General features: G+C 39.0%; 1 protein-coding gene across 1 annotated transcript in view; it reads right to left on the minus strand.

Annotated features, from left to right (window-relative positions):
• Positions 1 to 25519, minus strand: part of UTP18 (UTP18, small subunit processome component) — a 58376-nt gene that overhangs the window by 19697 nt on the left and 13160 nt on the right. Inside the window, exons 5-10 of the mRNA XM_027517500.1 lie at positions 24116 to 24204; positions 22120 to 22245; positions 21855 to 22029; positions 12581 to 12681; positions 12193 to 12283; positions 311 to 434 (exon numbers count right to left, since the gene is read on the minus strand). Of these exons, the coding sequence (XP_027373301.1) occupies positions 311 to 434; positions 12193 to 12283; positions 12581 to 12681; positions 21855 to 22029; positions 22120 to 22245; positions 24116 to 24204 (706 nt within the window). The remainder of the gene's footprint in view (positions 1 to 310; positions 435 to 12192; positions 12284 to 12580; positions 12682 to 21854; positions 22030 to 22119; positions 22246 to 24115; positions 24205 to 25519) is intronic.

Here is a 25519-nt window from a genome sequence, read left to right on the forward strand (position 1 = left end):
GAGAATTCCATGGACAGAGGAGCCTGGAGGGTTACTGTCCATAGGTTCTGAAGTGACTTAGGATGCATGCACACAAGACGGTAGTCCAGTATTTTCTTTGGTAAAGAGCTGAAAAACTGCCATCAATATTATTAAACACAAATATTAGAAAATCTTTTTAAGATAATAAAATGTAAAAGACCTGGGTTTATAATTTCATATCACTAAACACTTTATAAACAGAACTACTCAGGTACCATCTCGTATATTCTTTAATATTTTTTCATTAGCAAAAGGTGATTAAAGGTTACCAGAACCTCTGTTTACTTACCCACAAGCCACATACTGTCCATTCCTAGATGTGGCAATGCTTAATCCATATAAGCTACCTTCATCAACAAATCTGTTAAGGCACTTTCTAGAGTTCACATCCCAAACATAAACTTCCCCATCCCCTGAAAGAGCCAAAAAAAAAAAGGGTTGGGGGGGGGGGGGTGGTGGTTAACTTTGTTTTAAACTTGAAAGATAACTGAATCATTCTTAGTTCCTTTTTAATAGTACAAGTTACTAAGAAGACCTGTAAATGTCCTAGGTCTAGAAAACTGGCCTAAAAAATGTTTCTTGTATACATTTTCATATATATAAAACTATATCCCATTAGTCACTAATAAATAGTATCTTTAGGTTTAGAGTGAAAAATCACAAACTCTTGGCTTGAGTTGACCTTTTAGAAAAGTTCCTACATTTCACTCAGATAAATTACTATAGCAAAATTTGAAAAAAAAAACAAAATATCCACAAGCACAGGTTTTCCAACATCTATCAATAGGTATTAGAGTACCTAATATGTAACGCCAGGTGATTTGGACACCAAACTGATGATGATACTGATGACGTCAAGAGGAGGAAGAAGAAGTGAAGGATGACTGGTCTAGACTAACAGGATATAATTAAGGATGTGTGTACAATTCCTAGGAGGTATGCTTTTGAACTCTGGTGTTGGAGAAGACTCTTGCGAGTCCCTTGGACTGCAAGGAGATCAAACCAGTCAATCCTAGGAAATCAGCCCTGAATGTTCATTGGAAGGACTGATGCTGAAGCTCCAATACTTTGGCCACCTGATGCGAAGAAATGGCTTCCTGGAAAAGACCCTGATGCTGGGAAAGATTGAAGGCAGGAGGAGAAGGGGACGACCAGAAGATGAGATGGTTGGATGGCATCACCAATTCGACAGACATGAGTTTGAGCAGGCTCCAGGAGTTGGTGATGGACAGGGAAGCCTAGCATGCTGCAGTCCATGGAGTTGCCAAGAGTCAGACATGACTGAGCGACTGAAGTGAATTGAACTTTACAATTCTGGGTAATTAGCACAAATAGTTTAGAGAAGGGAGAATAAGGGGATAATAAATCTGATGAAAACACATTTTCATGGTAGAAATAGTCATCTAACAACCAAAATCTGTCCTTATTCTTTCTTCTCTCTCCTATATATTCCATATTGATGATCACCCTCTTCCTCAGACCCATTATAGATCTGTATAATGACCCTATATGCATCTCAAAAGTAGCCTCTCACTCGTCTATTTTCTCTCTTTACTGTGATTATCGCTCTAATGTTCATCCTTCTATACTACTATTCTTTCAATGAGAATTCAATGAATCTCACTGTTTCAACTATTTTGTTAACAAACTTTCCCAGGCTGACATAAGGGTTTAGATTTACAATATGTATTTAGGAAAAATTTTAATAGGTACAAATTTTAAAGCCTGTATGTTTGTCTGTAGAGTCATGGTACAGTAAAGAAAGATGTTTAAAAATTTGCTAGTAACAGACTAAAATGGGAAGGGAAGGGATGAAGGGCAGGAAGACCATCTAGAAAGCAAGAGTATTAGATGGTCATAAGTTGATGGATGACTTAAGGCAAAGGAAGCAATAACTAATCCAGCAGAAAACAAAATGAAAGAAGCAGTTAAGTTGAAAAGATAAAAGGTGAACTCTTTCTTCAACAATCCTATCAAAATACTCTTCATATACATAAAATAAGGTAATACAAACAACATGATGCTAATCACATAAATCACTTCTTATATAAGGAGGAAAGGAAAAAAAGGGAAGGGAGAGAATACCAATCAAAATACAGGTAATTCCCTAACTTACCAAGGCTCAACTTTTGATTACTCCTTCTCTAATTTTAGGAACTTTCTTATGGTAACTTTCTTATGGTAAGACCATCATACTGTGTAAATATTTAATATCTATATCCAATTCATAATATCTATATCCAATTCATATAACCAAATCTTAGTACCTCTGCTGACCCTTTAACTCTTCTCCCAAACTCTGACTCTCCCAGGATCCAAGGACAATTTCGCTAGGAACATTACTACTCTGTATCAATATTTATTCCTTACTCCTCAAAAAACCTAGCATATTAATTAATTAATAGGGAAAATAGATGCTGTTTAGGCTTCCCTGGTGGCTCCTACAATGTGGGAGCTGCAAGGTTCAATTCCTGGGTTAGGAAGATGATAGAGCCATAAATCCTGCAGCAGAGGGAGTCTTGTCCCTGCACACTTGGCACTGCCAGGGTCCCCACAAGCCAAGCTGCTGCATCACCTTCACGCTCAACTCTCCACACGGGCAGAGCTGCCACAGGCAAAAAAGCATTGCATCTATGCGCTCAGGGTCACTTCAGTCATGTCCGACTCTGCGACCCTGTAGGCTGTGGCCTGCCAGGCTTCTCCGTCAAGGGGGTTCTCCAGGCAAGGATACTGGAGCATATCAGCCAATACTTGCTGCCATACCCTTCTAGAGCACTGTATTTCCTGCTGCCCTAGCTGCCAACTCCCCTGAGTACCTGGTGCTGCCAGAACCCCTGCAACCCAAGCAGCTGCACCACCTTCACACCTGGCCCTCACAGGGGCACACCCAAGTCCTCAAGGGAAGGGAAGCCTCAGGAGCAAACCCCATTGGATGACCCACATGAGAGGTGGTAATAAAACCACAAGTGAAACCCACAGGCAGTATAGCAGGAAGACCCAAAACCTTCCCACCAGCTGTACAAGCTGCAGATTAACTCCACAAGATCAACTAGGCAGACTCTATGTCTATGGAATATATCAAAGGACATTGAGAGCTCCTACTAAAGAAGATGCACTGGTTCTGACAGCTGTGGGTATTGGAGGCAAGGACACACAGGAGTAGGACCAAATTAGAATCTGAGCTGCCCCACAGCAAGTCCAGCATTGGAGGGCATCCTAGGGAGGTAAGGTGGACTGTGACTCCCAGCGAGAGAAAGGACTCTGACAGCAGTGACTCATGAAAAACATTTATTATTTTTATGTCTGGACTTGTTCTATAGATTCTTTTGGGGTTTTTTTTTTCCTTCCATTTCCACCCCCCACCTTGGCTGGAGTTGTCGATTTTACTGGCACTATAAAATCTAATTAGGCTTTTGATTCTTTTTTTTCTCAGTCACAACTGTTATTGCTGTTACAAACCTCTGCCTCTATGTTGGGCTTTTGCAGTTCTGTGGAGTTTTCCTTTTTTGTTTTCTTTTTTCAATTTTAACTTTTAAAATCTATTATTATTTTTTCTACATTTACTCTTTTGTTTGCCTTTCCTACTCTTCTTTTCCCCTTGCAGTTAATCTTTAATGTATATAAATCTTCTTTATCTACCTCTATTTAACTTTGCATATCTATTCTTTCTTTTCATTCTTACCTTTCCTCTAAACATAAATTTTATTTTCTCTGTTTTATTCCCCACCTGGCACTGTGCTTTGTTTTCCAGTTTGTGTTTTAGTTAGTCTTCTTAACGGGCAGATCTCCTTTGTTCACCAGGTCAATCTACTGTGCTTTATTTTTGTTGGACTGTTTTGACTGGGCTTATGGGTGTATATACTTATGGGTGTATATGCATATTCCATTATTTCAATGATTATTTGCCTGATTTTATAACTGCCATTTGTCTGGGGTCCCTGTGGCTCAGCTGGTAAAGAGTCCACCTGCAATGCAGGAAACCCCTTTGATTTCTGGGTTGGGAAGATCTGCTGGAGAAGGGATAGGCTACCCACTCTAGTATTCTCAGGTTTCCCTTGTGGCTCAGCTGGTAAAAAATCCACCTGCAGTGTGGGAGACCTGGGTTTGATCCTTGTGTTGGGAAGATCCCCTGGAGAAGGGAAAGGCTACCCACTCCAGTGTTCTGGCCTAGAGAATTCCATAGACTATAAAGATGAAAGGGTTGCAAAGAGTCAGACACAACTGAGCGACTTGCACTTTCATCTTTGGTTTCTTGGTTTTGGATATTTATTTTAATCTCACAATGCCATAACAAACCACTTGTGGAATCTTTGTTTCTGCCCAGAGATAAAGCCTTGAACCTTTGGAGTGGAAGTACTGACTCCAAGACCTTAGACTACCAGAGAACTAACCCTAGGGAGTATCAAATATGAGAACTCCCACAAAGGAAACCACTTGAATACAAGACCTATACAGGACAACTAATCTAAACAACAAGCTAAACAAAAATACAAGCCCAATCATCAGCAGACAGGATTACCACCTCACTCAGCCTTGCCCATCAGAGGAAAAACAAAGACTCAGCACAAATCTCACCTTACAGGAAGCTTACACAGACGACTGGACCAGCCCTAGAGGGCAGAAACCAAAAGGAAGAAAGAATTCAACCTTGAAGGCTGGAAAAGGAGACCTCAAACACAATGTTAAAAAATAATAATAATGAAAAGGCAGATAAATACTACATTAATGAACAAACGAAAACACAAAAGTCCAAATAAACGAAGAGGAAATAGGCAAACTACCTGAAAAAGAATTCAGAATAATGCTAGTAAAGATGATCAAAAAGCTTGAAAACAAAAATGGAGAAAATGAAAGAATCAATTAACAAAGACCTAGAAGAATTAAAGAATAAGCAGAGACAAACAACACAAATACTGAGATTACAAATACTCTAGAAGAAATCAATAGCAGAATATCCGAAGCAGAACAAATCAGTGAGTTGGAAGATAAAATGGTGGCAATAACTTCTCAAGAGCAGAATAAAGTAAAAAGAATGAAAAGAACAGTGACCTCTGGGACAATACCAAACGCAGCAACATCGAATTATAGGGGGTCCCAGGAGAAGAAGAGAAAAACAAAAGGTACAAAAAATTTTTGAAGAGATTATAGTTGAAAATTTCCCCAACATCAAAAAGGAAATAGTCAATCAAGTCCAAAAGGCAGAGAGTCCCATACAGGATAAACCCAAGGAGAAACACACCAAGACACATACTAATTAAACTAACAAATACTAAACACAAAGAAATAATATTAAAAGCAGCAAGGGAGAAGCAACAAGCAACATATGGGGAAACCCCGTACACTTAACAGCAGATCTTTCAGCAAAAAGTGCAGGCCAGAAGGGAATGGCAGTATATATTTAAAGTACTGAAAGAGAAAATTCAACAATCAAGATTACTGTACCCGGCAAGGATTTCATTCAGAATTGACGGAGAAATACAAAGCTTTTCTGAGAAGCAAAAGTTAAGAGAATTCAGTACCACCAAACCAGCTTTACAACAAATGTTAAAGGGACTTATAGGAAAGAAATACAAGAGAAGAAAAAAGATCTACAAAATCAACCCCAAACAATTGAGAAAATGACAATAGGAACATATATATCAATAATTATTTTAAATGTAAATGGATTAAATGCTCCAAACAAAAGACAGAGACTGGCTGAATGGATATAAAAACAAGACCCATATATATGCTGTCTACAAGAAACCCACTTCAGACCTAAAGACACAAACAGACTGAAAGTGAGAGGATGGAAAACTATATTCCATGCAAATGGGAAGTAAAAGAAGACTGGAGTAGCAATCCTCATATAAGACAAACAGACAAAATAAAGATGCTTACAAGAGATAAGGAAGGACACCTCATAATGATTAAAGGATCAATTCAAGAGGAAGACATAAAAACTGTAAATATCTATGCACCCAACATAGGAGCACCTCAATACATAAAACAAACACTAACACACATAAAAGGAGAAACTGACAGTAACACAGTAATAGTAGCAGACTAAAACACCCCACTCACACTAACGGACAGATCATCAAGACAGAAAATTAATAAGGAAACACAAGTCTTAAATGATACATTAGATGAGATGGATCTCATTGATATCTTCAGGATAGTCCATCCAAATGCAGAAGAACACACCTTCTCATGTGCACATGGAACATTCTCCAGGACAGACCACATCTTGGGTCACAAATCAAACCTCAGCAAATTTAAGAATATTGAAGTATCAAGCATCTTCTCTGACTGCAATGCTATGAGACTAGGTATCAAGTACAAGAAAAAAACTGTGAGAAACACAAACATATGGAGAGTAAACAATACGTTTCTAAATAACCAACAGGTTACAGAAGAAATCAAAAGAGAAATAAAAAAATTTCTAGAAATAAATGACAGGGAAGCCACAACAACTCAAAACCTATGGGATGCAGCAAAAGCAGTTCTAAGAGGGGAGTTTATAGCAATACAATCCTATCTTAAGAAACGAGAAAAACATCAAATAGACAACCCAGCTTTACACCTAAAACAACTGGAAAAAGAACAAAAAACACCCCAAAGGAAAGAAATTGTAAAGATCAGAGCAGAAATAAATGAAAAAGTAATGAAAGACATAATAGTACAGATTAATAAAACTAAAAGCTGGTTCTTTGAGAAGATAAACAAAATTGACAAACCTTTAACCAGACTCGTCAAGAAAAAAGAGAAGAATCAAATCAACAAAATTAGAAATGAAAAAGGAGAGGTTATAACAGACAATGCAGAAATACAAAGGATTATAAGAGACTATTATGAACAATTGTATGGCAATAAAATGGATAACCTGGAAGAAATGGACAGATTCTTAGAAAAGTTGAACCTTCCAAGACTGAACTAGGAAGAAATAGAAACAACCCAATTACGAACAACCCAATTACGAACAACCCAATTACAAGCCGTGAAATTGAAGCTGTGATCAAAAATCTCCCAAAAAAACAAAAGCCCAGGACCATATGGCTTCACAGGAGAATTCTATCAAACATTTAGAGAAGAGCCAATGCCTATCCTTCTAAAACTCTCTCAAAAAATCGCAGAGCAAGAAACACTTCCAAACTCATTCTACGAGGCCACCGTCACCCTGATACAAAAACCAAACACAAAGAAAGAAAACTACAAGCCAGTATCACTGATGAACACAGATGCAAAAATTCTCAACAAAATTTTAGCAAACAGAATTCAGCAACATGTCAAAAAGCTCATACACCATGATCAAGTTGGGTTTATTCCAGGGAAGCAAGGATTCTTCAATGTATGCAAATCAATGTGATACACCATATTAACAAATTGAAAGATAGAAACCATATGATAATCTCAATAGATGCAGAAAAAGTCTTTGACAAAATTCAGCACCCATTTATGATTAAAACTTTAAAAGATGGGCATAGAAGGAACCTACCTCAACATATGATAAGTCTACAGCAAACATTATTCTCAAAGGTGAAAAACTGAAAGCATTCCTCCTAAGATAAGGAACAAGACAAGGGTGTCCACTTTCACCACTATTATTCAACATAGTTCTAGAAGTCTAGCTACAGCAATCAGAGAAGAAAATAAAAGGAATCCAGATTGGAAAAGAAGAAGTAAAGCTCTGTTTGTAGATGAGATGATACTGTATATAGAATACCCTAAAGATAGTATCAGAAAATTACTAGAGCTAATTAGTGAATTTAACAAAGTTGCAGGATACAAAATCAATACACAGAAATCACTTGCATTTCTATACACTAACAATGAAATATCAAAAATAGAAATTAAGAAATCAATCCCACTCACCACTGCAACAAAAAAAGAATTAAATATCTAGGAATAAACTAACCTAAGGACACAAAATAGGGAAAACCACTAGACCATTCGGGTATGACCAAAATCACATCCCTTATGATTAAACAGTGGAAGTGAGAAATAGATTTAAGGCCCTAGATCTGATAAATAGAGTGCCTGATGAACTACGGAATGAGGTTCGTGACACTGTACAGGAAACAGGGATCAAGACCATCCCCATGGAAAAGAAATGCAAAAAAGCAAAATGGCTGTCTGGGGAGGCTTTACAAATAGCTGTGAAAAGAAGAGAAGCGAAAAACAAAGGAGAAAAGGAAAGATATAAGCATCTGAATGCAGAGTTCCAAAGAATAGCAAGGAGAGATAAGAAAGCCTTCCTCAGAGATCAATGCAAAGAAATAGAGGAAAACAACAGAATGGGAAAGACTAGAGATCTCTTCAAGAAAATTAGAGATACCAAGGGAACATTCCATGCAAAGATGGGCTCAATAAAGGACAGAAATGGTATGGACCTAACAGAAGCAGAAGATATTAAGAAGAGATGGCAAGAAAAAAAGATCTTCACATCCCAGATAATCATGATGGTGTGATCACTGACCTAGAGCCAGACATCCTGGAATGTGAAGTCAAGTGGGCCTTAGAAAGCATCACTACGAACAAAGCTAATGGAGGTGATGGAATTCCAGTTGAGCTATTTCAAATCCTGAAAGATGATGCTGTGAAAGTGCTGTGCTCAACATACCAGCAAATTTGGAAAACTCAGCAGTGGCCACAGGACTGGAAAAGGTCAGTTTTTATTCCGATCCCAAAGAAAGGCAATGCCAAAGAATGCTCAAACTACTGCACAATTGCACTCATCTCACATGCTGGTAAAGTAATGCTCAAAATTCTCCAAGCCAGGCTTCAGCAATATGTGAACCGTGAACTTCCTGATGTTCAAGCTGGTTTTAGAAAAGGCAGAGGAACCAGAGATCAAATTGCCAACATCCGCTGGATCATGGAAAAAGCAAAAGAGTTCCAGAAAAACATCTATTTCTGCTTTATTGACTATGCCAAAGCCTTTGACTGTGTGGATCACAATAAACTGTGGAAAATTCTGAAAGAGATGGGAATACCAGACCACCTGATCTGCCTCTTGAGAAACCTATATGCAGGTCAGGAAGCAACAGTTAGAACTGGACATGGAACAACAGACTGGTTCCAAATAGGAAAAAGAGTACGTCAAGGCTGTATATTGTCACCCTGCTTATTTAACTTATATGCAGAGTACATCATGAGAAATGCTGGACTGGAAAAAACACAAGCTGGAATCAAGATTGCTGGGAGAAATATCAATAACCTCAGATATGCAGATGACACCACCCTTATGGCAGAAAGTGAGGAGGAACTAAAAAGCCTCTTGATGAAAGTGAAAGTGGAGAGTGAAAAAGTTGGCTTAAAGCTCAACATTCAGAAAATGAAGATCATGGCATCTGGTGCCATCACTTCATGGGAAATAGATGGGGAAACAGTGGAAACAGTGTCAGACTTTATTTTGGGGGGCTCCAAAATCACTGCAGATGGTGACTGCAGCCATGAAATTAAAAGACGCTTACACCTTGGAAGGAAAGTTACGTCCAACCTAGATAGCATATTCAAAAGCAGAGACATTACTTTGCCAACAAAGGTCCATCTAGTCAAGGCTATGGTTTTTCCTGTGGTCATGTATGGATGTGAGAGTTGGACTGTGAAGAAGGCTGAGCGCCGAAGAATTGATGCTTTTGAACTGTGGTGTTGGAGAAGACTCTTGAGAGTCCCTTGGACTGCAAGGAAATCCAACCAGTCCATTCTGAAGGAGATCAGCCCTGGGATTTCTTTGGAAGGAATGATGCTGAAGCTGAAACTCCAGTATTTTGGCCACCTCATGTGAAGAGTTGACTCATTGGAAAAAGACTCTGATGCTGGGAGAGATTGGGGGCTGGAGGAGAAGGGGATGACAGAGGATGAGATGGCTGGATGGCATCACTGACTTGATGGACGTGAGTCTGAGTGAATTCTGGGAGTTGGTGATGGACAAGGAGGCCGGGTGTGCTGCAATTCATGGGGTCGCAAAGAGTCGGACACGACTGAGCAACTGAACTGAACTGAAGGAGACAAAAGAACTGTACACAGTAAATTATTAGACAGTGATGAAAGAAATCAAAGATGACATAAACAGATGGAGAGATATTCCATGTTCCTGGGTAGGAAGAGTCAATATTGTTAAAATGACTATACTACCAAAAGCAATTTACGGATTCAGTGTGATCCCTATCAAATTACCAATGACATTTTTCACAGAACTAGAACAAAAATTTTCACAATTCATATGGAAACACAGAAGACCCCAAATAGCTGAAGCAGTCTTAGAGGAAAACACAGGCAGAACACTTGATGAAGTAAATCAAAGCAAGATCCTCTATGACCCACCTCCTAGAATAATGGAAATAAAAACACAAATAAACAAATGGGACCTGATTAAACTTAAAAGCTTTTGCACAGCAAAGGAAACTATAAGCAAGGTGAAGAGACAACCCTCAGAATGGGAGAAAATAGCAGCAAATGAAATGACAAAGGGTCAATTTCCAAAATATACATGCAGCTCATACAACCCAATACCAGAAAAACAAACAACCCAATCAAAAAGTGGAAAAAAGACCTGAACAGACATTTCTCCAAAGAAGACATACAGATAGCTAACACACACATGAAAAGATGCTCAACATCACTCATTATGAGAGAACTGCAAAGCAAAACTACAATGAGATACCACCTCACACTGATCAGAATGGCCATCATCAAAGCCTACAAACAATAATGCTGGAGAGGGTGCGGAGAAAAGGGAACGTTCTCGCACTGTTGGCAAGAGTTCTCGCACTGTTCTTGCATACTGTGGGAATGTAAACTGATACAGCCACTACGTAAGATGGTATGGAGATTCCTTTAAAAACTAGGACTAAAACCACCGTACGACCCAGCAATCCCACTCCTAGGCATATACCCTGAGGAAACCAAAACTGAAAAAGACACATGTATCCCACTGTTCACTGCAGCAGATAAAGAAATTGTTACATATACACAATGGAATATTACTCAGCCATTAAAAGGGACACATTTGAGTCAGTTCTAATGAGATGGATGCACCTAGAAAAGAACTTATTATACAGAGTGAAGAAAGTCAGAAAAAGAAGGATATTGTATTCTAATGCACATATACGGAATCTAGAAAAATGGTACTGAAGAATTTATTTACAGGGCAGCAAAGGAGAAACAGACATAGAGAATAGACTTATGGATATGGTGAGAGGGGAGGAGAGGGTGAGATAGATGTATGGAAAAAATAACATGGAAACTTACAGTACCATATTTAAAATAGATAGCCAACAGGAATTTGCGGTAGTGCTCAGGAAACTCAAACAGGGGCTCTGTATCAACAGAGAAGGGTGGGCTGGGGTGGGAGGTTCAAAAGGGCGGGGATATATGTATACCAATGGCTGATTCATGTTGAGGTTTGACAGAAAACAACAAAATTCTGTAAAGCAATTATCCTTCAATAAAAAATAAATTAATAAAAAAAACAGTATTATAGAAATATCAGGATGAGATCAGAACTGTTTTCAGTCAGTAGTGAAGAAAATTCCAAACAGTATCCAAGTGAAAGGGGGCTAAAGGAAAAGAAATAGTGATTCTAAGTAACTTTTATAAAGAAAAAAAAGGAAGTTTCAGAATGGGGCTTCCCTGGTGGTTCAGTGGTTAACAGCCTGCTGTGCAATGCACGGGACACCAGTTTGATCCCTATGCGGCAGCGCAACTAAACCTGTGCACATCCACTGAGCCCACACACCACAAGTACTGCAGCCGCTCACCGTAGAGCCCACACTCTGCAGTGAGAAGCCACTGCAATTCGAAGCCTGCACGCCACGACTAGAGTAGCACCCAAGCACCACAACTAAAGAAAGCCAGCACCCAGTAACAGAGACCCAGCAGAGCCAAAAATACCTACATAAATATTTTAAAAAGAGGGTGGACCCTAAATGCAATTCTTTAAAAAAAAAAAAAAAAAAATCTCAGGATGAATTATCTTTCAAATGTGAACCTTCTTCCCATCTTTTCTCCAAATAGTACACATTAAGCAGTTAACCTTTCACCATTACTGGTCAGTAAATGAGAAAGCAAACAGCAATGAAAAATGAATTCTAAAAATAAAATGATTTTCTTACTAACACAGAAGTCTAAAATCAAACTCAGTTTTGATTAAATTTGATATTTAAACACATCTTGTTGTTAACTTACCTGAAGATGCATATACTTTCTTACTATCCGAAGAGAATGTGGATGCTGCAATCCTCCCATTAATTTTCATACTACCAATTAGCTCTTTAGTCTGAAAGAATAAGAAATATTACTTACCAAATTGTTAGGAGTTGTAAAGAAGAATCACAATGTGTAGAATAAAAATGATCTAGTTCTCTTGTTTTGTAGCACCTACTTAACTTTGTTTTTCCCTATACTCCAAAAAAACCACAAAAGTTCTTCCCCTGCTGCCCACAACTTCTCTCCAAGCCCCTGTGTGCTTCCACTTGGGATGCCGATTTAAGGACGCCATGAGTTATGGTTCAAGGCTATTCCTACTTGGACTGATGTCTTATCCTAGAAAAAGCAACAGCTAATAATGGTTCACCTTCATAGACAGCAAATGCAAATATCCAGCAACACCATTTATAAGCAGGAAGGACCCATCTGGGGAAATTTCAAAGCTCCTCACTATCTTCTCTTTCAAACCTAAGAAAGGAAATGAATCAATAAGGATTAATAGCTTGCAATTACTGACTGACAATTGAGAGTCTCTTACTTTTTAAGCGCCTCAAATAAAATGTAGGCTCAGACACTGAATAAGTCTGACTCCATGCATCAAGTATAACCCAAATATAAGGTCACTATAAAATGCTTGGCAAACTTTTGTTCTTTCTCTTGGATAACATTTACCATTTTAATTGCAGGCCAGAGACTCAGCTCTCCAAATAGTAAACTTATTGACTAATTTTCTAAATGTAAACAGTAATACCCATAAATAAACTGAAAGAATAAATTATACTTTTTTGTCACAACATTCATCACCAAAGGGAAATAAAATGACTGCCATTAGAGATAGCTGAAACACAGTAACATGTAGAAACTAGTTGCTATCCACCTACTAAACATCCCATGACATATGGCAGTCTATTTCTTAACTTCGTGGATCCAAAAGGAAAAAACAAAACCACATGTCGGTAATGTATTTAAGAGTTAATTAGCTTCTCAACACTCATGTAAGCAAATCACATGAGCTAAGTATATAGACCAGAGAGTCAATTTACTTATCTATAATGGGACACGTTTCTTTTCCACGCCTGAAAGGCTCATACTATGCAACAGATTCTTTCTGATATTAAACTTAGCTTAAAGAGCCAACATACCCATTAAAACGTTGCCTAACAGAAAGGATACATAATAAGTATAACTGGCTACACTTCCAGTGAAGGGAAGTAAATGGCCAGGGTGACAAGAGAATTTTCACTAACCATTCATTTGTACCTTTTGGATTTTTGCACCATGTTAATGTATCACTTAGTCAAAAAAGTTATTAAAAAAAATTAATGTGCTAACTTAAAGTATTAACCAGGAAAAAGAAACTAGAAAAATCCAATGAAGAGTTTCTTTTCTCCATAGGAAAATGATGGTTAAAGGTCCCACAGACTATCTTTGGGCTATTAACAGTCTTTGTCTAGCTGGTTTATAATACCACAAAACTGGGCCTCCCACTCTAGTACTCCACCAAAAGTCTACACCCTAATTTCCTTGACTGGAATCAATCCAGATACCTGTTTCCAACTACTAGGGTTACTTCAGCTAGGGATTATCAATCTTCACAATGATTCTAGACTCTAGTCTTACTAAGGGCAATCTTCACCCCAAATTTTGGGCAAACATCATACACTGACTACACAATCAAAAGAGACAGCTCCAAACAGAGGGAAAATACCATAACATGAAGAATCCGGAAAGGGAGATTAGGTGTATCACCCTGTGAGGCTACAGCTGGAAACCCCTCCAGACCCAATCCAAAGGACACAGTACCAGGCAGTGGGAACACAAGAGAGAACACAGTGTTCACCATGGAGCCTAAGCTGGGCGCCGCCACAGTGCTGCAGGACTGCAGACTGCACAGGCATCACAAAGGCAACGGCAAACAATCTTCCCTCATACTGTGCGGGATCCAACACACACCAAGGAGGGCAACAGAAGAGACAAAGCGCCAGAGGACTCTTACCGAGTCCACAGCTCTCGGCCCGTCATGACAGACCTTACTTTTTTGTTCTGAATAAGCCTATTGTTTGGGGGTAACTAAGGAGAGGAGGTTGTCTTCAAGAAGGAAATATCAGACATTCAACAAATAAAGTTGCTTTATCAATTAACTGGAAAAATAAGAAAGACGGCGATATTTTTATCCAAAGCTTATGATAGGGACAGAATGAAGGAACAAAATAGGTCATTAAACAGTTAATCCCACTAGGAGATTGTAAGTAAAAAAAATATGGGAGACCCCTGTGAGTTAATGATTACTCCAGAAATTAGGTCCGCTTAACCACAAAACCAAACAGGCTTGCTTAGCAAACCATGCAACATAAGCACAGGACATGCCCCAAAACAAAACAATGGTGGCATGAGACTCATATCCTGCCAGTGAGTTCAGTTAATTTAATGATCCATAGGACATGCTCTCTGCACACAAATAAAACAACTTGTGGACACAGCTTGACCACACAGGGACAAAAAACACTCCCCTGCTCAACCTGGAGGAGGAGCTGATGATGAAAACATGATGTCTACTCAAAAGATAAGGTCTTCTCTCCCTTCCTACTTTTCCTTTGATTTTATAAAACTGTAGCCCACTAAGTTCTTCTGTTCTGTTCAGTCACTCAGTCACGTCTGACTCTTTGTGACCCTGTGACTGCAGCATGCCAAGCTTCCCTGTCCATCACCAACTCCCGGAGCTTGCTCAAACTCGTGTCCATTGTGTTGGTGATGCCATCCAACCATCTCATCCTCTGTCATCCCCTTCTCCTCCTGCCCTCAATCTTTCCAGCATCAGGCTCTTTCTTTTCCAATGAGTCAGTTCTTCGCATCAGGTGGCCAAAGTACTGGAGTTTCAGCTTCAGCATCAGTGCTTCCAATGAGAAAGTTCTTGGAGCATGGCATTTCTCACCCACCTGCTTATATGCCTCACAAGCGTCCTATTCTAATAAACCACTTATCTACCACTTTGCTCTCGCTGAATTGTTCTCTGCACTGAGACATAAAGCACTGTGGTACCAGAGCTCTTCAGAGCCCTCCTGAAATGACATCAATCAGTTTCAGCTGGTGACTGCGGCAGGTCTGTGGTAAAAAAGGAAGGTCCAGGATCAGGTCCTAGCAGGGCCATGGGATGCCATGGGCCAAGAGTTCCAGGGAGGGTGCTCTTTCGATGATAGCCTGTTGCAGTTGGGCCGATCAACCCTGAATGCTTTGGAGCTCTGATTGGGTACCTAAGTACAGGCCAGGGGATTGATGATATAAATGTTTAAAGAGAAGGAACTGGAAGAACAATGGTGATCAGCATGGACTGCCACAGAAAGGTGGCAGGAGTTGTGGAAGGGATCTTTCTGCTGGTGCAGAAGACAAGGGAAATGGTTTATGAAAAGGAAGAATTTCACTCTCTGGTGGCTTTGACAAGGTTCGAGTAGTGGCTGCATAGAAACATAAAAAGAATATAAAGGCTATGCTTGCACACATCCAACAGCTAGCCTGGGATAAAGCCAGCCACTAAATGATGTTACAGAATTTAATAATCTATACTCTTCTCTCTCACTCTGAGGTTTTCCTTCTATGCTTTACATGTGTTTCCATTCTATTTCTTCCCTTTTTAACTCCAGAAGACTTTTTACTACATTCACTAGAGCAATTCATTCTTCTCTTCTATCTCAGTTTATCTGGCAAGAAACCACTTTAATTCTGAGACTGTTCTTTTATCCCTGATTAAAACTCAAAAGACTGTTTTTCATAACGCCTCTTACCTTTTGAGATGGCACACAACTCTGTGAATTGTGCTTCTCTCTAAATAAATACCCATCACTTTGTCTCTCCTGAATTCTGTGATGAGACATCAAAAATCTGAATTTCATGAAGTCCTAAAACCAGGTGTGTAATCTCAATTAAAAGAGCTCAGGTTCAAGTTTCAATATGGGTTTTGGCTAGGCTGGAGTCCCAACTACGTGGATTCAAGTTCTAAACTGGGTTATAAGATTTCAGTCCTAAATTTAAAAAACTAAGCTGTAAATTAAACAGAGCTATGGGAAATCCAAGACAGCTGCCTGACTCTTCCCAGCTCCCTGACAAACCCCATTTTTTAATTTAATGGGCTAAAGCTTTTCTTGGCTACAAAGCTAATACACTCATCAAAAAAAAGGGGAGGGGGGATAAAAATGTGTTTTTCACTTGGGGTATCCTTCTTCTTTATTGGACAAAACATACAAGCCTATAAGATCAGTTAACCAGACTTATCTTATTTTACAAACAAATCTATCTTAATTTGGCTATGTGTGGTAAAAGTGAGGGTAATTTTGGGAAAATTGTATTTTTATAAATATTAAATTTTAGCTCTGCTACTTGAGGCTTAGTCACTCAGTTGTGTCCAACTCTTTGCAACACCATGGACAGAGGAGCCTGGAGGGCTGCAGTCCATGGGATTTTCCAGGCAAGAACACTGGAGTGGGTTGCCATGCCCTCCTCCAGATCATCTTCCTAACCCAGGGATCAAACCCAGGTCTCCTGAATTTACCATATGAGCCACCACAGAAGGGGATTCTGCCTCACCAAATTCTGAAAATTATTAGGACAGGGAACGTATCTACTGTTTAAAACTTAATTTTTGAAATAGCCTTGGTCATTATTTTATATTATTGTAAAACTTAATTGAGTTACTAAGAAGGTATTCTAAGCTTGTTTCTGAAGCTGATCATTGTAATTTATCTTTGAAAAAAGATCAAATGCTTATAATCTATAACCAAAGGATATATGGTTTAAAAAAAATAAACATTTAATGAACTGTGTCCCACCAGATAAAATACCTCTTACTGGGTATTCTTAAGTATACCATGCCTCCTCCCCTCACCACACCCCCCCAAAAAAATTGAAGGGAATCAACTCTTTTGGTGAGTGGGGAGGCAGGGCAGGATTTGAGGTACTTTCCCCCCAATTACTAAAAGTGTCCAACGGAGGATGACTTCCTGAGCCTTAATGTCAGTCTTTCCCTCCTTCCAACCTTTAAAAATGCTGATCCTTTATTTCCAATTTGCAGCCAGACCAGTTCACTGGGGACTTTTTCTGTTCTATTCCTTTGTGGCAAGTTCTCAGACATTAACACCTGGTTGGGGGACTACTGTAGAAGGGATAACATCTAAAGTTGTTAAGTACAAATCTTAATTAAATTATATGGTGGATTTTTTAACCATGTGAAGGAAGTTCTCATATAGCTAACTACTGCCTTGGTGAAAGCTACTGTATTCATGAAAATGGCTGCTCCAACAAGGGCTATCTCACAGGCGGGAGCCAAGGCTCCAAGCCTATTATAGACAGAGCCCATGCTAATCAAATGGCAACCCAGTAAGGCCATACAGTGCACCAGGCAGGGAACAACACTGTTCCCTGAGGCAGATTCACAATGCAATCATCAGGTAAATTTTATTGATAGAGATAGATGGGACCATATGATTAACTGTTTAACAAGTGGTATAAAAAAGTTCACAGAGAACCCTGTTATTAAAAAAAAAAACAAGGACAGGATGAAAACACTATAGTTTTTCAAGGGTGATTAATACAAGCTTTTAAAAAGTACACAAATATGGACTACTCTTCCCTCAAGGAACAAGCCCTTTTGGCTATGCACTTCATAGCCCAGTCTGCCCCAGACATCAGGCACAAAATTAAAAAAAAAAACTGCTGGTCCTCAGACCATCTATGAGTGATTTACTCCAACTGGCTTATCTGGTTTTCAATAACTGGGATATGGCCAAAAACGCTGACGGCACCCAAAGAGAAAAAGAAAAGGCTCAAATGACTGTGACGGCTCTGTCCACTCAGGGACCACCAAAGAAGAGGCCAGACTTTCTGGGCCAAACTGGACATGGTAGACTACAAAGCCATGGTTACTGGGCACCTAGGCAAAATAAGTGTGCCCTGTGTGGATAGAAGGGACACTAGAAGAAATAGTGATCCACATGCCCTTGCAAACAGCCAGGGCATTGGCAGAGTGAAGGCCCCAGATGCCCACAACCATAGATGGTTTCACAATCCAAAGACTGACAGGGCCCAAGGCTAGAAGTGGCTCTGCCCAGAGACGGCATATATACAACTAACACTGAGCCTCAGGCGGTCACTGAAACGGCAGGCCACTTGATAGAATTTCTCATAAACACTGCTGCATCTTCTTGCTCTTAACCCAAAGGACTGAAAACCTTATCAACTGAAAGAAATATGTAATGGGAATGTCAGGAAACAGACAGGGGCCCACTTTCCTGGGACCCCTTTTCTGTAACATAAAAAACCGGCTGTTTCTACATTGCCTTCTGTTTATGCCTAATTACCCTATTTCTTTAATAAAAGGGACGTATTAACTAAATTAGGAATCATTCTACCTCTCAAGGGACAAAAAGGAACCCTCATCACCAAACGATATTAACAGAAAAAAAGGAACGGACTAAATCTATAACTGACATAAAAGACTCAACAGACCCTAAAATATAAAACACTGAGACTCTGGGCCTAATTAAAACAAACAGATTGAGGCCTCAAGTGACCCCCTTCTGGATTTGGAAACCACTGGGGAAAAAAATGGTTCAGATCTTTAAAATTATGGTTATAATCTCTTTTAATGACTTTTCTGATGCTTACTGTTGTATTTTTTTAGATTCCTAAACTTTTTTTTAGATTCCTCAATGCTTAACATCCAAGAGAACTAAAAAGATAATGCTAACCAGAGTGACACTGACTTGCAGTTCTCCAAATAGAAAAGCGACAAAATATATTTGTGTAGGATATAAGATTAATATAATATAAACAGAAATCTACATTTAAATTATTAATGACAATTAGACTTTAAAACAAAAGCTGTGAAAAGAGACAAAGAAGGTCACTACATAATGATCAAAGGATCAATCCAAGAAGAAGATATAACAATTATAAATATATATGCACCCAACATGGGAGCACCGCAGTATGTAAGACAAATGCTAACAAGTATGAAAGGAGAAATTAACAATAACACAATAATAGTGGGAGACTTTAATACCCCACTCACACCTATGGATAGATCAACTAAACAGAAAATTAACAAGGAAACACAAACTTTAAACGATACAACAGACCAGTTAGACCTAATTGATAGCTATAGGACATTTCATCCCCCACCCCCCCAAAAAAAAGACTGCTCACTATGGCAATTATTGAAGCTGACTTAGGGTGACATAGAGGCTTATTTCCCTTTACCCTTTTGAGTTCTTAGCTGAGGATCTCTGTAAGAAATGACAGAATAGCAGGACAAAATCAAACAGAAGTTTATTAACATAAAAAAATAAAAATAAAAAAATAAAAAAGAAAAAAAAAAGAAAAACCGAGAGAAACTCAAAATGTCTCACCTGTAAAGTCTGGTCATTAAAAACCTTATATGTTTCAGAGGAAACATCAGTAATTTAGTGAAAATACTAAAAAAAGATTCTAGTTGACAATTAAAGAATTTTGATTATTTATACATGTAAAAAAAAAATTATTAATGACATCATTCAAGATGCTTCTATTCTTATTTTTCCTGCACTTGATAAAATATTCTCAGAGAAATGTTAGTGTCACTGTGACTACTTTTTCTTTTCCCTTCTATTTGTTCTGATTTTTGCTTTATGTATCCATGCTTCTTTGTTATTAGGTGTCTGATGGTTTATGATGTCTATCTTCTTTGTGAATTATACTTTTTATCATTACAAATATTCACCTGTTTCATTTAAAAATAAATTTTAAAAAAGGGACAGTCAGCCAGATGTTCACTCCTTCCCCTGACAGGCCTATGCCCATTCTCAGCTGAAAGTAGCTACTGACTGAAAGAACTTCACCCCTTACCCCCTCTTTTAAGAATAAAAGGGTAAACACCTGGAGGGGGGAAATGATAAGGACAGAATGAAACGACAAGATAGATGATTAAATATTTAATCCTACTAGGGATTAGAAAGAGAAATAGAAAATAGAAATATATGGAAGATCTCTGTAAGTTAATTATTATTCAAGAAAGCAGGTTTGCTTAACCACAAAACCAAACAGGCTTGCTTAGCAACAGAAGCACAGGGTATGCTCCTAAACCATAAACCAATGGGGGCATGAGACACATATCCTGCCCAGTGAGCTAAGTAAGTTAATGATCCCTAGAATATGTGCTCTACACATGTGAAAAACAAATTTGTGGACCTAGCTTGATCACACAGGGACAAGAAAACTCCTATGCCCAATCTGGAGGAGGAGTTGACGATGAAAACATGGCATCTATTCAAGAAAGACAAGGAAGTCTTCTCCCCCTCCTCACTATTCCTTTGATTATGAAAACTGTAGACCACTAAGTTCGCAGAGCACGGCATTTCTCTCCTGGGCGCGTGGGGCCTCACAGGTGTGCCGTTCTAATAGATCACTTCTTATCCACCACTGTGCTCTTGCTGAATTCCTCTCTGCACTGAGACATAAAGGACTATGGTACCAGCGTTCTTCAGAGCCTCCATGAAATGACACCAATCGGTTTCACTTACACCGTGTAATGCCAGTTACGTGTACACAGCATTTTGCTTTTAACTTCACACAAAATATAGTGATAATAAATGCCAATATCAATATTACAACTGTTTTACAAAACCTGGAGCTTTCAAAATAGAAGCCAGATAAAATTTATAATATGGCCTTGAGCAAAAAAGATATACAACTTAATGATGTCAGATTATAAATGTTGCTACCGCTTAGAGAATGAGTTTTCAGGTCAACTGCTGTGCAACTGATAAGAAAAAGAATGTCCAGGTTAATCAGAATAGAGCCAAATTCCACAGCATGGGAAGTGGTCTGATTGTGATCAGATAGATTATATGCTGCTCTTAATGGCGGCAGTAGTTATCAAGGAGCATTCACAAAGTGGCAGGGGCTGAGCTCAGCTCAGTCGTGTCCAACTCTCTGCAACCGCATGGCCTGCAGCATGCCAGGCTTCCCTGTCCATCACCAACTCCCACCCTCCCAAGATTTATAATGTTAAGCCAACCAATCACAAGGCTTTGGTTCCCAAAGGGTTCATGAAGGTGGCACTGTGCTTTAGTGGTAACGGGGGTAGGAGAATGCCAAAGAATAGACAAGGCAGAGGAAAGACTAATTTTTATCTGATGATACATCTGCTAAGTAATTCATTTTTCGAAGTACGACTTCCAAAAGCAGTGCTTTGTTTCCCTTTAAATGTAAATCAAAATTGTATTAAAACAAACACCAGAAGAACTGGAGGGTATCCAAATTTCAGAACAAAGAAGTGAAATAATTTGTCTGAAGAATTAGAACCCAGGTGTTCTAGCTCCCAGGCTCATATTCTTTCTGCTGCAGCAATTGCTGATTTTACAGCCAAATATGTGCAACTGCCTTTCTACTCTAGGGGAATACAGATTTGCAAACTATCATTTTTTCCCCCCAATAAACTCAGTTCACTTTTTTCATTCAAACACATTATCTCAACAACACATTTTCTACACACTAAAACCAAAGAAACTCTATTTTTAAGAACTTTATGGGAAGAAAAAAAAAGTGGTTCTAAATACTGTTAAACAAACTCAGCTGTGGGCTGTGGGTGTCAATACATTCAATAGAAACCTTACCTCTTACTTGATGCACAGGAATTAGCTTTCCAGCCAGCATATCATAGACATAAAGAATCTTGCTGTGAGTGCTTGTGGCTAAAACCTCTTCTCCATTAGCACTAAAACAAGCCTTAAAGATCGGAAACTTTTCCAAATAGATGCTCTGAATTTTAGGATTTGTTTTTCCATCAACCTATAAGGAATTTTAAAATATTCCTTTTGATTATTTCCAAAGACCATGTATGCTGATTATAAACACTTTTCACTACAAGTCTCCACATACCTGAAATAGGGATACAGCATTATCCAGTCCAGCGACCATCACAACCTGGGCACGAGGGTGGAACTGCACAGACGAGATCCGAGCAGTAGTAGGACGTTCAGCATTCGCATGCTGGCAGTTCTTCATCTGTGGAAAAATAAAGTTGAAATTTTATCAATTCAAATGGGTTAACATTATCTTCTTTAAAGCATGATAAAAGACATCATAGTTTACAATGCAAAAGAAAGTGCACTGGAATGAAAACCAGAAGACCACAGCTCTGTGACCAACTAGTATTCTCGTACAATGTTTCACTATTCAAGAATCCATTTTTACAATCTTTCAAAGGAGATTAAATCGTTAAGCCTTGGAACTCTAGTACACAATCATTTCCCTGAGATATATCCATTTGAGTTAGGAGATTTTTATTTCCATGGAAATTTTACTTAAAACTCCTACTCTGGCATCGCTGTAGTCATGGTGCACAGTAAGAGGCAACGAGTGGTCATTCCCAAGGTTCTACGGTTGGCATGTCCACTTGCGCAAACTCCAGGATAGTGATGGATGGGAAAACCCAGTGTGCTGCGGTTCATGGGGTCACAGAGTCAGACTTGACTCAGCAACTGAACAACAGCAATGGTTGGTATGGACTGGTAATGTTTTCCTCTCATGGTATATGGTTGTTAGTTTGAAGTAATGATGATCTCATGTGTCATTTGGACTATTTTCATGCTTTTGTTTTGTTTTTACAGGCTTTTCACTCTGCATTAAAAATGAAATTATATAAAACATCATAGTATTATATGATGTTCTGTTTTTGACTACATTTTCAACAGAGGTGAATTCACTCTATGAGGAGCTAAATGAATTACCTTCAGAGTAAGGATAGACAGAATCACTAATAATTTACCATAAGATCCCCTTTTCTCATATAATTCACATGCTATCACTTTATAATGGGGAAAATTACATCAAAGAGAGAACAGTTCATTTGACAGATATTTGAAGTAAGTGCTGAGTAAGCACTTGGTTACAACAACGAACAAGTGGGACACAGGAGTAAATTAGAAGGTAACTAGAGTAAGCTACTTCTTTAAAAAAAAGGTTGAAAAAAGATTTATTTGGCTGTATCAAGTCTTAGTTGCAGCACATGGGGAATCTTTATTGCAACATGCAGTAGTTTTTCTTGCAGCAGTCTCTCTAGTCTCAATGGATGGGCGTAGTTGGGTGTAGTTGATCTGTGGTTCATGGGATCTTAGTTCCCTGACAAGGATCAGACCCAAGTCCTCTGCACTGGAAGGCAGATTCTTAACCACTGGACCACTAGGGAAGTCTTGAGTAAGCCACTTTAGACAGGAAGGCCAGGAAAGACATTTCTATGACATTATGTGAGCAGAAAGGTAAGAATGAGTTTGCCACTGGCTGTGCTTGAAAAACAGACAGAAGACTGAGCAAGAACAAAGGTTCAGAGGCAAGAAAGGACTCAGCATGTGCAGAAAACAGAAACAAGGTCTCTGCGGCCTAAATAAGGAGTAAGAGAAAAAGGAATGAGATGAAGTTGAAGACGTAAGCATTAAGTCAGATCCCAGGAAGAGGGTAGCGTAGACTATGATAAGAAAGCTTACAAAGAGCAATGAAAAGTAACAGGACATGACACTTTATTTTTAAAAGACCCTTCAGGCTACTGTAGGAAGAATGGTTGAGGAAGAAGTGGAAATGGAGAGTCTAGCCATGAAATTGTTGCCATGCAGCACGAACCAGGCTCCTGTCAACAGAAAGGATGAGAAATGCAAAAGGAGGAATCAAGCAAGAATCATAAAAGATTCCTGGGAACATAATTTAATGTTATCATTTTTGCAAAAGGAAAAAAAAAAACACCTTACACAAATATTTATCAAGGCAAAAAGACAGCAAGCACATTTAATCCCACAGATAACAGAAAGCCATAGGTCTGAAAGTCAAAGTACATTGGATTTGAGGTAATTAGCTGGTTTGGCCCAATTTTACTAATTCTCACCTTTAAGATTCCTTTAGGAAGAGATGTAGATGTGGATATGAAATTCCCAGTCCTTTGCAACAAATCATCTTCCTCCTCTTCACTTTCATCTATGTCAAACAAACCCATAAGTATATCTTTAGAATCAATGAGATAGCCATCACCTAACCCAAACACCTGTATTTCAAACTTCAACTCCCCTCCCATTCTCCCAACCTCAATCATTTTATTTAAGCTACAACTGGTAAAACAGCAAAATAAATTTGAAAGAGGAAATGACAAACACATCAATGTATATGTTTAAAAGCCCGACTCTGGAATGAAAGGCACACATTCACTACAGTGACTAAAAGAACATGAAATAAAGATAAACTGAGTCAACATTTAAAGAGAGAAACTCATAATTGTGGCAAAACTGGCAACAGGATGAACAGCAGATCTAGCTTAACAATTCACAAGAAAAAGAACTAGAATTTTTAGTTGACTGGAAGATCACTGGTAGCAAACCATGCGTCAGAACTTCAAAGACAGGTAACAGGCCTGCTCTTCCCCTGGAGATGACTGATGAGTCTCCTAAAGAAAGCTGAGAAGCTAAGCAGAGTGTTTAAGGTTAAGGGGGCAAAACCTAGCACCAGAAGCCCTCTAGGGTGCCTAAGGGACCTGATAAACTACCAGGCTCTCAAATTGTTGCCACAAAAGGCAATACATAAAATTAAAGGTGAAATAAAAGAATCGTAAGAAAATCTCCCAAGACCTGAAACCCAGCTTTAAAACCTCGTACTGTCTCATTAGAATAAAACGTTTTAGGATTGCTAGTACCCCTTGCCCAGCCACTTACCCAAAAACAACTGTACAAATTCTCTAGAGAAATATATCATTGTCCTAGACCTCTAGTTAATCAATACTACTTTTCTTTAATTGGAGGATAATTGCTTTACCATATTGTGTTAGTTTCTGCCATACAACGTGAATCAGCTATATATATGCTATACATATTCCCCCCTTTCGGAGTCTCCCTCCCATCCCACCCCCATCCCATCTCTCCAAGTCATTACAGAGCACCAAGCTGAGCTCCCTGTACTATACAGAAGGTTCCCACTAGCTATCTTTTTACACATGTGTTAGTTGCTCAGTTGTGTCCGACTCTTTGTAACCCAATGGACAGTAGCCCATCAGGCTCCTCTGTCCATGGAATTCTCCAGACAAGAATAATGGAGTGAGGAGCTAGTCCCTTCTCCAGGGGATCTTCCAGACCCAGGGATCGAACCTGTGTCTCCTGCATTGCAGGCAGATTCTTTACCACTTGAGCCACCAGGGAAGCCCCACCGCACACACAGTAATGTATACAAGTCAATGCTATTCTCTCAATTCATCCCATCTTCCCTTTCCCACATGTCCAAAAGTCTGTTCTCTATATCCGTGTCT

This window comes from Bos indicus x Bos taurus, chromosome 19 (assembly GCF_003369695.1).
Source record: "Bos indicus x Bos taurus breed Angus x Brahman F1 hybrid chromosome 19, Bos_hybrid_MaternalHap_v2.0, whole genome shotgun sequence".
NCBI lineage: Eukaryota > Metazoa > Chordata > Mammalia > Artiodactyla > Bovidae > Bos > Bos indicus x Bos taurus.